Source organism: Oryx dammah, unplaced genomic scaffold (assembly GCF_014754425.2).
Source record: "Oryx dammah isolate SB20612 unplaced genomic scaffold, SCBI_Odam_1.1 HiC_scaffold_6, whole genome shotgun sequence".
NCBI lineage: Eukaryota > Metazoa > Chordata > Mammalia > Artiodactyla > Bovidae > Oryx > Oryx dammah.
The window spans coordinates 34,043,200-34,056,675 of NW_024070190.1; the positions used below are offsets into that span (position 1 = coordinate 34,043,200).

Consider the following 13,476-nt stretch of genomic DNA (forward strand, 5'->3'; position numbering starts at 1 on the left):
AACAGGCCTCCCTCTGCCCCATGGCCTGGCCGGGGTGGGAGCCATTGTGTCCTAAGCTGACTCTGGGAGGGCAGGAGGCCCAGGGTCCTACAGTATACACACCCATGGGAAGAGTAGGGGTCCCCGGAAGCTGGCTGGAGTCCAAGGAGACAGCACACTCTTGGCACAGCAGGGCTGCCCATGCTGGTGACTGGGAACCCTCCAAGCGTTAAGGAGGGACATGCCCTGCCCTTCTGAGGCTGCGGGTCTTGATGGTCTACACCCCGACGGGTGTGCACAGGTGCACAAATGTGCATGCGCTTACACATGCCAGTCACACACACATACAGTCACTCAGACAGCAGCTTCAGGCAGTGCCCGACACATCACACAGTCAGTGCGCAAGAGTGGAGTCTGCGGGCCGCCCCTCAGGGTTTTCTGGAGCTCACAGGAGAGGCGGTGAGCCCTGTCCTTGTCCTAAGACAGTGGTTCTCAAAGTGAGGTCCCTGGGCCAGCAGCATTAACATCACCCGAGAACGTGTTGGACATGCTTTGCGTTCCATCTTGGTCACAGAGCCCTGAGCAGGCCCGGGGGCCTCCCACAGGGCTGCGACTCCTTGTCACGCCTTTTATGTGTCAGCTCCTGTGCTAAGCAGACTTAATATACACTATCTCATTTAAAACTCACCAATACACTGTGAGTTGCACACTGTATGGTTCCTATTTTTTTTCAGATGGGGAAACTGAAGTTCGGAAAGGTTTAGGAGTCCTTGCCTGGAGTCCCCAAGGCTCCCAAGCCCGTGCCCCTAGTCACATTCTAGATGTAGCTCCGGCCCCGCTGAATGTAAACACCCTACTGAGGACTGTGCCCTCCATGCCAGGCCCCACCCCTGCCACCCCCTCAACTTTCCCTGGGTCTCTCCCTGCCTCAGCAGCCAGTCCTAAATCTTTCCTCAAGAGATGAAGCCTGGCCATCCACGCAGGAGGTGGGACAAAGGGCGGAGGCAAAGCCCCAGCTCGTGAGAAGACAGCACCTCTGCCAAGGCCCTCGCCCGCCCTGCACTGCACGGCCCCACCCGGAGAGTAGCGGGACGGCCTCCCCGCCTGCACCCCAGCGCCTGGAGAGACAGCCTGCTGCACAACTGACCTGCGGGATCCAGACAGCTGCTTTGCGCACATCTGATCCCTAATGTCTCCTGAACCACATTAGGAGGGACCTGGGTTCGAGTTTATCTCCAGCTTACTACATGACCTGGGCTGGTCCCCACTTGTAATCTGTTTTTCCATTTCTGCAGTGAAGACGCAGGCTGATGATTTAGAAGGATGCCTCTTACTCTGAGACCACGTCTTGGATTCTAGATATCCACGTGACGTTGGAGAAGGCTGGCCAGGACATGGGAATCTGAAGTGCCTAGGGCTCTGGACCCGGCTGTCTGCGCAGCCTAACTCATCTCGTTTTGAGACTTGGGAGTGACCCCCGGCTCCCTGGGCACGCCTGGCTCGGCACCCACTCCTCCTGTTCCCCACACTCAGAGAGGATTTGTGTGCTCCCACGGGGCACGAGGGCCTGGAGGGAGCCAAGGAGCCTTACCCTTTGTCCCAGACTCAGAGGCGGCCATGGGGGCCTGTGTCGTGATGACCGATATCAACATCTCGTCTGGCCTTGACAGCAACGCCACGGGCATCACAGCCTTCTCCATGCCCGGCTGGCAGCTGGCACTGTGGACCGCAGCCTACCTGGCCCTGGTGCTGGTGGCTGTGATGGGTAATGCCACAGTCATCTGGATCATTCTGGCCCATCAGAGGATGCGCACAGTCACCAACTACTTCATCGTCAACCTGGCCCTGGCCGACCTCTGCATGGCTGCCTTCAACGCTGCCTTCAACTTCGTCTACGCCAGCCACAACATCTGGTACTTTGGCCGTGCCTTCTGCTACTTCCAGAACCTCTTCCCCATCACAGCCATGTTCGTCAGTATCTACTCCATGACTGCCATTGCTGCTGACAGGCAAGAAGGGGCAGCGAGGTAGTGGGGCAGTTGGGGGGAGCCGGTTCACTGTGTTGGCTTCAGACAGGGCTGATACCACGCCCACAGTCACACAGCAAGTTAAGTGTAGAACCCAGGGAATTAATTGCCTCCTAACCTGTTCATGATCCTAAACTGCATCTGGAATAGTTTCACAGAGGACTGTGGAACTGAGACGAGAACGGATAAGGTTAGACACGAGAAAAAACTTTGCCCTAGATGGCTGTTCAAGGCTACAGGGGAAGAACAGTGTTTTAGGGACCTTCTGGAGTGTTCTTCTCTGGAGTTGATTTTAGTTTTGGTTTCTTTCTTTTACAAGGAAATTGCTTATTTTGTTTCCTATTCCTAGATAGATGATGTGAGGGGAAAATTAAACACTGCATGCAGTCACCACATAATTATGATGGGGCCAATTACCTCCCAGGTGCTGTATCTCCGGGGCTGCAGACCAAGCCTCTGGAGGGGTTGGGGGGCAGGAGGTTGGAGGAGTGATCAGTCGGCAGATCTGAGTCACCTAAGACTTTTTCATTCACTCAGTAAGTATCTGAGGCACTGTTTCAAGCACTGGGGAATATACACCAGTGGGAAAAGCATGGTCTCATGGAACTTCCGCCTTAAAGCTCAGGTTGGGGGGTGGGTAGTATGGACTGTAGAGGGCAGGGTGGAAGCCAGGAGTCCAGACAGGCAGGAGGCAGTTGACTAGTAACTCAGGAGGGAAGATGGTGGCTCAGGTCAGGATGGTAATAATGGAGACTCGTCCATTCATTTCTTTATTCCTTCTTACGTTCAGTGCCCACTATGTACAGATACTGTTCTGCACATTCAGGTAAAAACAGATAAAGATGCCTGCCCTGGTGAAAATTTAAATAGAAACACAAGACTAAATAAATTATACATTGTATTTTGAGGTCATGAGGGCTATGGGAAAATATTAGGAAGGGGATAGGGGATTCGAGATGCTAGGGTTTGTGTTTTGGCGGGGGGCAGGTAGTATATCAGATATCGTGTCAGGATCAGCGAAAGGGTGGGATTTGAGCTTTGTCTTGTCCTGGCCATGTCTGAAGGTTCAGATTAATCCCAGGGAGGGAGGCTCGGGGGGGTCATCTAGGACGAAGGTCATTTCTTCATATGTAGAGCACTTCCTCCACGGCAGACAGCTGGTGGGCAACTGCTCTGGGCTTTGTGCAGAAGACCCTCCGGCTGTTAGACTTTCTGAACAGAAGAGAGGCTGTGCTGCAGAGGAACTCGGCAGGGCGGAGGCGTAGGACAATGCCCCAGATGGACTGCTGGCGTGGCCACACTGCCCTCTTGTGGCCTTCTGAGAGCATGTCCACACTCAGAAGGAGGTGATGAGGTGGACAGAGGTTTAGGGTGCTAGTGTGCCATGTGTCGACAAGACAGTCCCCAGCCCGGCAGCTCTCTGCAGGTCACCAGCGGGGTGCGGGGAATAGGCTGGAGAGTGTGGGCCTGGACGGGGAAGAGGAGGTGCAGGCTGGTCTGCTGGGAGTGCACCCACGACTCACACCGCCCTCTGCTCACAGGTACATGGCCATCGTCCACCCCTTCCAGCCCCGGCTCTCAGCTCCTGGCACCAGAGCGGTCATTGCTGGCATCTGGCTGGTGGCCCTGGCCCTCGCCTTCCCCCAGTGCTTCTACTCTACCATCACCATGGACGAGGGCGCCACCAAGTGCGTGGTGGCCTGGCCTGAAGACAGCGGTGGCAAGATGCTCCTTCTGTAAGGCCTGGGGGTGAGGGAACGTGGTGCGTGTGCATGCGCCTGTGTGTGCGTGCGTGCACATTCATGGTGTACACATGCGCAGTGTGTAAGCGTGAGTGCACAGGTATCTGTGAGTGAACTGGGGATAATGTGAGCACTGCTGCTGCTAAGTCGCTTCAGTCGTGTCCTTTAGACGGCAGTCCACCAGGCTCCTCTGTCCCTGGGATTCTCCAGGCAAGAATACTGGAGCGGGTTGCCATTTCCTTCTCCAGTGCATGAAAGTGAAAAGTGAAAGGGAAGTCGCTCAGTCGTGTCCGATTCTTGGCGACCCCATGGACTGTAGGTAGGCTCCTCCGTCCATGGGATTTTCCAGGCAAGCGTACTGGAGTGGGGTGCCATCGCCTTCTCCAATGTGAGCACAGGATCAACTAAAAGTGACTCTTAGTGAATGTCAGGTCCAGTCTAAGCACTTTACATACATGAACTCATTTAATTCTCATAACAGTATGAGTATGTATTATTATTATTTCCATTTCTCAGATGAGGAAACCAAAGCACTAAAAAAATTAAGGGCTTAGGACCACACAGCTATTAAGTGGTAAATCAAGGATTTAAATCCAGGCAATCCTGCTTCAGAGCCCAGTCTCCTCAACACTCTTGCTTAAATAAGGGGCATATCAGGGTACTGAAGCAGAAAGAAAGAGCGGATGATGGAGTCTGGGATGTTTTCAGGAGGAGCCTGGAGACAGCCTTGAGTTGAGGCAGGCACCATGGGCTAGGGGATGGGGGCAGAAAGCAGAACTCAGACTCGGTGCAGCTGCTGTGTGACCCTGGATAAGTCCTTTCCTTTTCTGGGCCTCAGTTTGCCTAGTTCTCATGTGGCTTTGTCACCCCCAAGCACCTTGGAAATTCAAAATAGAGGATAAAGAATCAGTTGAGGTTCTGGGGACAGTATTTGGTTGGAATCCTGCTCTGTCCCCTGCTGGCTCAAGGATCCTTTGAGTCACTTAACCTCTCTGAGCCTTTGGCTCTTTCTCTCTAAAGGAGATTCGCAAGAGACCCTTGCTCAGGGGTTGTTGTCAGGCACGTAGTACCGAGCCTGCAGCGGAACCTGTGCCCAGTATGTGGTCGTTTAAACGGGAACAAACGAAAACAAACCCGTCAGACTTCGTCCAAGAAAAGCCTGGCTGCCGCAAGCAGAAGGCTGTACACGCTCTAAGCCCAGAACCGCCAGATCTCGCCGATAATTCAGGCCCCTCGCCGATAATTCAGGCCCCTCCCCGCCCCCGTGACAGCCCTCTCCCAGCGCCGGCCCCTACTTCTCCTCCAGTCCCAGGCACTGGCCAGAAGGCGCCATTCCTCTGAGCAGCCTGTTCCTGGGGACTGCTGTGTTTCGAGGGCAGGCCCTACCACGGGTCTTTGGCCTCACCCTGTACCCCCACGTTCTCAGGATTCAATGCTCGGTGGGCGGTGTCCATGTAGGGACACGCCCCTCTTCCTGGCTCCGGGAAGGGATGGGAGCAGAACATTTCGAGACTGGCCACTGGGAGGCGATGTTTCTCCACCTTAACATGGAGCTTTTCTCCTGGAGGCTCGGAGTAGTAACTCAGGGTACCAACCAGTACCAGGGTACCCCAGTTTTCTGGGGTTGGTGATTTGTGACCCTGATTCAGACGGCGGCAGAAAGCAAGAGGGCAGAGGTGGGCTAGGAGGCTATACTTTGGTGATACTTCGAATTCTGAGAGGATTGGGGCCAAAGCTTGGTTTCTTGTGTGTGAGAATTTATTATTCCTTCTTGGGTTAGGGAGCTTCTGAGGTTTAGACTGGGGGCTCCATCCTTACAGGCTCACATTCTGTGTGTGTGAATCTGATAAAATGACAGATCCCCTCTCCAGGGAAATGAACATACACTTGCAAAATCAAAATGCAAAAAAAAAAAAAGGCAGTCTCAGCTGTGGGAGAAGCCATTCCTGATAATGGCGGGCCCTAGAAGATGGTCCCCAGAGCTCCCTGGCTCTCCCTTCTGGTGGGAACTTAGCCCAGAGTGAATCCCCATCCTGCACCGACCCAAAAAAGAATGAGGCAACAAAGGGGCATCACTCACACTCGGGAAGCATGGTGGAGATCATCTCCATGTTTTACAAACGGGGAAACTGAGACTGAAGGAGAGATCTGATTGCCCAAGGTCACGCTTTAAATTAGAGGCTGGACAAGAACCCAGGTCTTCTGACTCCACAGGGCTGATTCTCAGCGAAAGGGAAATCATTTAGGTGTTAAGTCTGTAGAGCTGTTTCATGTGACACAGACTTCCTGTGCCTCTCTGAGCCTCGGTTCCTCGATCTGGACACTGAGGCAGATGGCTCAGCGGATCCTCAAGGTCTAGCTGTGACCTCACAGTCAAAGGTGACAGGGGCCTGGCACTCGCTGCTCCTCGTCTCCTTACCTGCTCCACAGTAGGATAGATGGGGATCAGGGTGTCTAGGAGGTGCCAGACATTTTGTAATTAGAAAGTTGAATTCTAAACTCAGGTTTTAGGGAAGGTATTTAGGGAAGAACCCATCTGCTCTCCTCCCTCCAGGTGGCAGCCCCTCTTGAAAGGGGCCCAGAAAGGCTGGCACACGTGGAGGAGAGAAGTGGCTTGGGAATGCCTCAGTTTTCCTAGAAGAAGGTCACATGACAGGGCCAGGGGTCTTGGGTCCACTCACCAAATGCTCCTGCCTGGGTCTTGTTGGATCATGACTGCAGCATCACTCAGAAACCAGAAGGGGCAGCATGAATGTCCTTTACCCCAAAGGAAATTAAAGGGCCTCAGCACAGCCCTGGGTATCCGCCATGGGGACTGGATGAGCACCATCAGTGGTGTTCCAGGCCACTTGCTCACAGCAGAAAGTGTGTCTGCTGATGTGAGCCGTGTTCCCAACAATGCTCACAGTCAGGAAGAGGTGATCCGATAGCTTGAACAGTGTGGCCCGTCCTCACTGCCCCATTCCCTGGTAGGCATGCTGGTGCAGGATAGAAACATATCAACTCCAGGAAATCTATTTAGACAGACAGATGCAGATATAGACGATAATCATAATCTATCTAATACATGTGTGTATACACACATATAATGCATGATTCTGGAAGAAAATATTCCAAATCGTTAATAGTGGTGGGGGTGGGATACGTAATTTTACTTCCTCCTTTGTGCTTAATGGGGCTTCCCTGATAGCTCAGCTGGTGAAGAATCTGCCTGCAATGCAGGAGACCCCAGTTCGATTCCTGAGTTGGGAAGATCCCCTGGAGACGGGAAAGGCTACCCACTCCAGTATTCTGGCCTAGAGAATTCCATGGACAGTCCATGGGGTCGCAAAGAGTCGGACACGACTGAGCCACTTTCACTTGTGCTTAATGTCATTATAAATTTTAAACAAATGTATTGGTTAACTTTTTCATTCCTATTTATTTCCTCGTTTGATAACTTGTCTGCCACTTGGAAGGACTCAGAGCTTACACTCGTGTCCCTTTTGCGGCAGGGGAAGCCCTCACTGGGCACATATGCTAGTCGGTTTGCCTTAAAAAAAAAAAAAAAAAAAAATTAAACCAAGGTCTTGGGAGGTGGCCCCGGGGTGGCCTGTCAGGAAAACTCAGGGGCACCGCAAGGTCCTGGGGACTGAGCCCTGGCAGTCGCCAGGTGCCCAGGCCCTTGACTCTCCCTCCAGGTACCATCTCGTAGTGATCGCCCTCATTTACTTCCTGCCTCTCGTGGTGATGTTCGTCGCCTACAGTGTCATCGGACTCACGCTCTGGAGACGCTCTGTCCCGAGGCACCAGGCTCATGGTGCCAACTTGCGCCACCTGCAGGCCAAGAAGAAGGTGAACTCCGGGGCCGGAGGGGGCGGGGTCAGGGCGGAGGGGGCGGGGTCAGGGCGGGGCCGGAAGTTTGGTCACGCCTCGGCATCGGCCATTCTGGGCCCACTCGCGAAAGGGCGCTTCGGAGGGTAGACTCCGCCTATACCTTGCGTTTGTCCCAAGTTTCTGGCCAGAGCCTTCATTCCTGCTTCCCCAGGCCGGCCGACTTGCCTTTGGTCTTTGGGTTGTGACAGACACAGATTGCAGCGAGTGGGGTCTTGCGGACCCATAGCTGGCAGGGTCTCTCCCCAAGGATGGGGTTAGGAGCGAGAGCTCATCCACTCTCCAGGAAGGGGAGCTGCTTTGCTCAAAGAATGATCCAGGACGCCTTTTACAGAAGGTGGCATTGAACTGCCCTTTGAGGAATGAGGACTAAGAAGGAAAGACAGCAGTGTGAACCTAGAGACCAGCCTGAGCAAAAGGCCTCAGGTAGAGGGCCCAGGACTGCCTGGGTAGCAGGTGTTCTGGGGGACTGAGGCTGTGGACGCAGAGGGGACCTGATTATTGAGGGCTTCTCAGGCTGGCATGAGGGGTGCCCCACCCTCACCCTCAGGAAGACTGGTGGGTCTTGGGGCATCCGGGCTGCGGAGTGACCAGAGTGTCTCCTGGCTCAGTTCGTGAAGACCATGGTGCTGGTGGTGGTGACGTTTGCCATCTGCTGGCTGCCCTACCACCTCTACTTCATCCTGGGCACCTTCCAGGAGGACATCTACTGCCACAAGTTCATCCAGCAGGTGTACCTGGCGCTCTTCTGGCTGGCCATGAGCTCCACCATGTACAATCCCATCATCTACTGCTGCCTCAACCACAGGTGAGCCCTCACCCCAGCCCCTCTCCTCAGCCTGGCTCCATCCGGACCCCCCTGCACAGCTTCACCCACCCCCATGGCATTGCCATCCTCACAGGGATCCCCCAGCATAATCCTTGCTTGAGCCCCCGCCCCCTCCCCAAAGCTCTGCCCAGTGCCCAGCCCATAGCTTTCACGACCGCCTGCTCCTGCTCTTTCCTCTGGGGGCTGCACCTGGGACAAGAAGAAGAGAGAAGGGAGGGACAGAGAGATGGAGGGAGGGGCAGAGAGGCAGAAGGACAGCCAGAGAGGGAGGAAGGAAGGAGCCAGGTAAAGGAGGGAGGGACTTGGCTACTTCCCTAGTGGTCCAGTGGTTAAGACTTTGCCTGCCAACGCAGGGGGTGTGGGTTTGATCCCTGGTTGGGGAGCTAAGATCACACGTGCCAATCAGCCAAAAAAAAAAACGAAAACAAAACATAAAGAAGCAATATTGTAAGAAATTCAATAAAGACAGAAAAAAAAAAAAACCAAAAGGAGGGAGGTACTGATGTTTTTAAGAGCTTTCTACATTGAGGAGGCACTGAGGACTGTCTGTGGGCGAGGACAGTGCCAGCCGCAGTGAATGAAGCACTCAGCCTGAGGGCTGGGGCCGCGGCTGGAGGGGAAAGGGGTTGCTCCCTGGAAGATCACAGGAGGGGCTTTCAGGGGCGTGAAATCACCTTGGCAGAGACTGCCAGGGAGGAAGGAGCCCAGTTCTCACTCCCTGCTGCTCCGTACCTCGAGAGAAGCGGAGTCTCACTGAGGACTGGCATGTGCTCTGGAGCATACGCACAGGTGGGAGATGCTGGGCCCCGCGGGAGCCCCAGTGCCCAGGAGTCCTTGTAGAGCAGGCCACTCAGCCTCAGGACGGTGCGGCCGGGTGAGAGTCGGTGAGAGGTGAACACTGAGTCCTGGCCTTAACAAGGCAGTGATGTGCGTGACATGGACCCTGGGCCTCTTTCATCACCTCTCTGCACAGATATCCAGGCCATTCATAAGGCCAATAGAGCCTTTGTTGCTCAGACATCCTAACCACCTGGGACAGGCCAGAAGGAAGTGAGAGACTGACTTTTATCTTTTGAATGTTTAATAGGCGTCAGAACCCTCCACTGTCTCCTGACAGGCAAGTATACCCCATGGACTGTAGCCCACCAGGCTCCTCTGTCCATGGAATTCTCCAGGCAGGAATACTGGAGTGGGTTGCCATTCCCTTCTCCAGGGAGAAACCTGCCTCTGCTGCATTGTGGGCAGATTCTTTACCATCTGAGCCACCAGGGCTACCCATGTAATGGGATGGAGGTGTTATCCTCATTTTACAGATAAAGAAACTGAGTCTCAGAAAGGAAGACTCTCCTAAACTCATACAACAAGAATTCCATGTGTTTCCAAGGTCTGTAATCTCATTCCCACATCACACATTTTTCTCCCATGCAGTTGTAGAAGTGAGAACTTAGAGACAGGGACTGTCACAGCAGGGAGGGCCCCCAGCCTTCTGTGTCTATGCACTGGTACCCAATGACATAGTCCATGGGAGTCAACACCCCAGGGCTCTATGAGTTCCTGAAACAACCTCTGATCGTTCAGGATTTGAAGACACCAGCTCTGCAGTAGGACTGTTCCTTCTGGTGCAATCTTCTTTTCTCTAGAAAATAATCTCCAGTGGCTTTGTGTGCCAGCTCTGTTCCAGGCCCTTTGGGATATGCTGGTGAACAAAACCAGTGATCCCTTTCCTCAGGAAGCTGACCTTCTAGGGGGAGCAGGTGGAGATAGACAATAAGCAAAGCTAATGAGTCAGTGAGTCACAGTGTGTATTAGGTGATAAATCCTATAAAAAAAAGAACTGGGTAAGGGAGGACAGGAAGTAATGGGGGAAGTAATGGGCATAAAGGTTGCAGTTTTACAGGATGGTCAGGGTAGGCCTTACTGAGGGGCCTTTTGAGCAGATTTGAGGACTGAGTGGGCCCTGGTAGCTGTCTGGATAAGAGTTCCAGGCAGAGGGAACACCCAAGGTAAGGGGGAGAAGCGGGGAGAGGATTAGGCAGTTGCAGTAATCCCACCAGGCAAGAGATGGTGGGTTTAGATGCATGAGAAGTGGTCAGAATCTGGAGATTGCTAAGGTAGAGTCAACAGAATTTGATGGAGAGGAAGTCAAGGATGACTCCAGGTTCTCGGGTGGTCAGTTATCAGGAGCTGAGATGAGGAGGACTGTCAGGGGTATGGGAGGAAGAGGATAGGGAGCTCAGGTTGGGACATGCTGAGTGTAGGTATAAGGGACAGTGGTCATGAAGCTCCCATAGTAAAGGCATTTATTGCGCTGCACTGTGGACTCTCTAGAGCTACAGGGGAGGAACCAACGTCAGGTCCGCGCTTCTGCAGCACAGAAGCTTGCGTCTCCTGGGAACAGACCACTCAGTTATCTGCCTCTCTGCACCACACAGGACCTCATCTATTTCTGCTCCTGACAGGACAGTGTCTACCTCCTGCCGGCTCTGTCTCTTTTCTTCCACTCACTCTCTCCTTCCTCTGATCTCTCATTTCCGTGGGGACCCTCTGTGCTGCCATGGGGAGAGCTCACTTAATCTTAAGCAAATGTCCCCAAACTTGGTCGTTCCATGTGGATATTTCCTTTCAAAGCAGTCCCCTTGGAGAGTATCCTTATTCCAGCCAACGCTGCCAAACCCCCAGTTTCTTAAGATTCCTCTTTGCATACTCCTTTAGAAGCCAATTAACAAATCAAACAAGAAAATCTGTTGTGTTATAATTGTACTTGGTTTGTTTTTGTATGTTTGTAATAACAAATGGTCTTGTCCAGCTGAATCACCCACTTCAAACTTGGACTTGGCTCCAGATTACTTCTGGCTGTTTCCAAAACCCCAACCCACTAAAGAACATGTCTCTGAGGTCTTTTTAAAAAACTCTTTATTTTTGGCTGCCCTGGGGTTTTTGCTGTGGAGCACAGGCTCTAGGGGACTCGGGATTCAGTAGTTGTGCTCACGGGCTTAGCTGCACGGGCTTAGCTGCACGGGCATGTGAGGTCTTAGTTCCTGGACCAGGGATTGAATCCTCGTCCCCTGCATCGGCAGGATTCTCAACCACCAGGTAAGTCCTCCAGAGACCCTGAGCTCTTATGAGTGAATTTCTGAAGCAACTTTCCTCTGGACGGGAGATCGGCTCCTGGAGGTGGGGCAGCCACAGGGCAGTTCCCATAACTTGGCCTCACTCCATTTCTCAAGATGACCCTCCACCCCTCAGGTTTCGCTCTGGATTCCGGCTTGCTTTCCGTTGCTGTCCCTGGGTCACGCCAACTGAGGAGGACAAGATGGAGCTGACCCACACTCCATCCCTCTCCACGAGGGTCAACAGGTGTCACACTAAAGAGATTTTTTTCATGTCTGGGGATGTGGCCCCCTCTGAGGCTGTCAACGGGCAGGCTGAAAGCCCCCAGGCTGGAGTGTCTACTGAACCCTGAAGCCTAGTGCCTGGCTGCAGGGAGAGGCTCCGCACCCTTGAGAAGTAGCCAGTCGAAAGGACCACATCTGAAAGTTTGGTCCATGCCTCACCCTTCAGTACATCAATGGGAAGACGAGACAGGGCCAGGAACTCTGGAGTGGGTACTACCTCTCCCTGCTAGCCCTTCAGACAGTTCTTCAGGGGATCCAATAATTCAAAGAAGACAGGGTGAGCTAACACTTATCTAATCCAGGAGTTGCAAGGTTGAATGCCTTCCTGGGGCATACAACATAATGAGTAAATTGAACCTAGTATAAAAGAAAAATTGTAGATATATTGATAAAAGATAACTGGCTTCCAATGTTGGGCCAATAGGGGACTGTGGCAAACTGGAGGGCCTAGGAATCCAAAGGGGACAGTAGCTGATCAGCTCTGGGCAAATGGTGCCATGTGACTGATCCTCTACATCTTTCAAGAGAAGCCAGAAATCCAAATTTATGAAACTTCCAGAATTGTTAAATTTGGCTCACATTTTTACAAATGTTGTACGAACCAAACAAAACACACCCGTGGGCACTCAACCATGACACTGATTTATTATCAGGATAAAGACACAAGGAAAGAAGCTTCTTAATTTTGCAAAGCCCCTAACCTGTGAGCCAATCCAGGGCTTCTCTGCTTTAGCATCTAAGAACCCAGATCCACCCCAGGGGAGATGGTGGTTAAGGGTCAAAAGGAGCCTCAGCTGGGTGGTCTCAAGACAGTGACCTTCACATTGCCTTCCTCTTTCAGTCGCAGAGCTACTTAGCAGGGAGGCTGAGGATGATGGGAGGGATGCCTATACCTCAGCAAGCCCAATACATGTTAAGTGCTTCATAAACAGTGTGTGTGCTCAGTCACTATGTCATGTCCAACTCTTTGTGACCCCACGGACTGTAGCCCACCAGGCTCCTGTCCATGGGATTCTCCAGGCAAGAATACTGGAGTGGGGTGCCGTGTTTTCCTCCAGGGGATCTTCCCCAGGGATCAAACCTGTGTCTCCTGCATTGACAGGCAGATTCTTTACCACTGAGTCACTGGGAAGCCCTGATAAACAGCAGCCGTGACTTTCATTACTACCATGGCAGCCGTCTGACATGAATGCCTCTGCAAGTCAGCAACACAGCCGTCACCCTTACTTCTGCTCAAGAGGCTGGCAGGCAGAGAACACCAGCCGTCCCATCCCCTAGAAAGCTCCAGGCCCAGCCGGGTCCACACCCCACTCTGCCTGCTGACTCACCCTTCCTGCCTCGGGCCCTTCCAGAAGAAGCACATAATGCTGTAAACACACGCCTAGAGTTTAATGTTACCTGTGTTCTGCATAAAATCACTGTGCGGTAGGCACTGGCAGTGCCAATAAAGGGACCCTGGTCTCACCAAACCAAGTGAACATGCAGTCGGTCCTGGGGAAGACCACGCAGAGGTGTGCCCACGGCCAGGGAGACTCACGTGGCACTGCAGTCAGGGCACCAGAATGTGGGCTAATGTGGGGTCTGCTGACCAGCCTGGGGGGAGGAACCCAAAATGGCAGCCACAGAGTGGA

The 13,476-nt window shown here is 53.1% G+C and overlaps 1 protein-coding gene across 1 annotated transcript; it reads left to right on the forward strand.

Annotated features, from left to right (window-relative positions):
* Window positions 1-1,111: 1,111 nt before the first annotated feature.
* TACR2 (tachykinin receptor 2) lies at window positions 1,112-12,774 on the forward strand. The gene is made up of 5 exons (XM_040242206.1): window positions 1,112-1,988; window positions 3,548-3,742; window positions 7,429-7,582; window positions 8,233-8,429; window positions 11,697-12,774. Exons 1-5 carry the CDS (start codon window positions 1,597-1,599, stop codon window positions 11,911-11,913), a joined length of 1,155 nt encoding a protein of 384 aa, XP_040098140.1. The 5' UTR covers window positions 1,112-1,596; the 3' UTR covers window positions 11,914-12,774.
* Window positions 12,775-13,476: the final 702 nt, after the last annotated feature.

Coding starts and splice junctions, on each gene's coding strand:
- TACR2 (XM_040242206.1), top strand. CDS start 1,597: ATGGGGGCCTGTGTCGTGATGACCGATATCAACATCTCGTCTGGCCTT. Junction 1,989..3,547: donor ACTGCCATTGCTGCTGACAG/GCAAGAAGGGGC, acceptor CTCTGCTCACAG/GTACATGGCCATCGTCCACC. Junction 7,583..8,232: donor ACCTGCAGGCCAAGAAGAAG/GTGAACTCCGGG, acceptor CTCCTGGCTCAG/TTCGTGAAGACCATGGTGCT.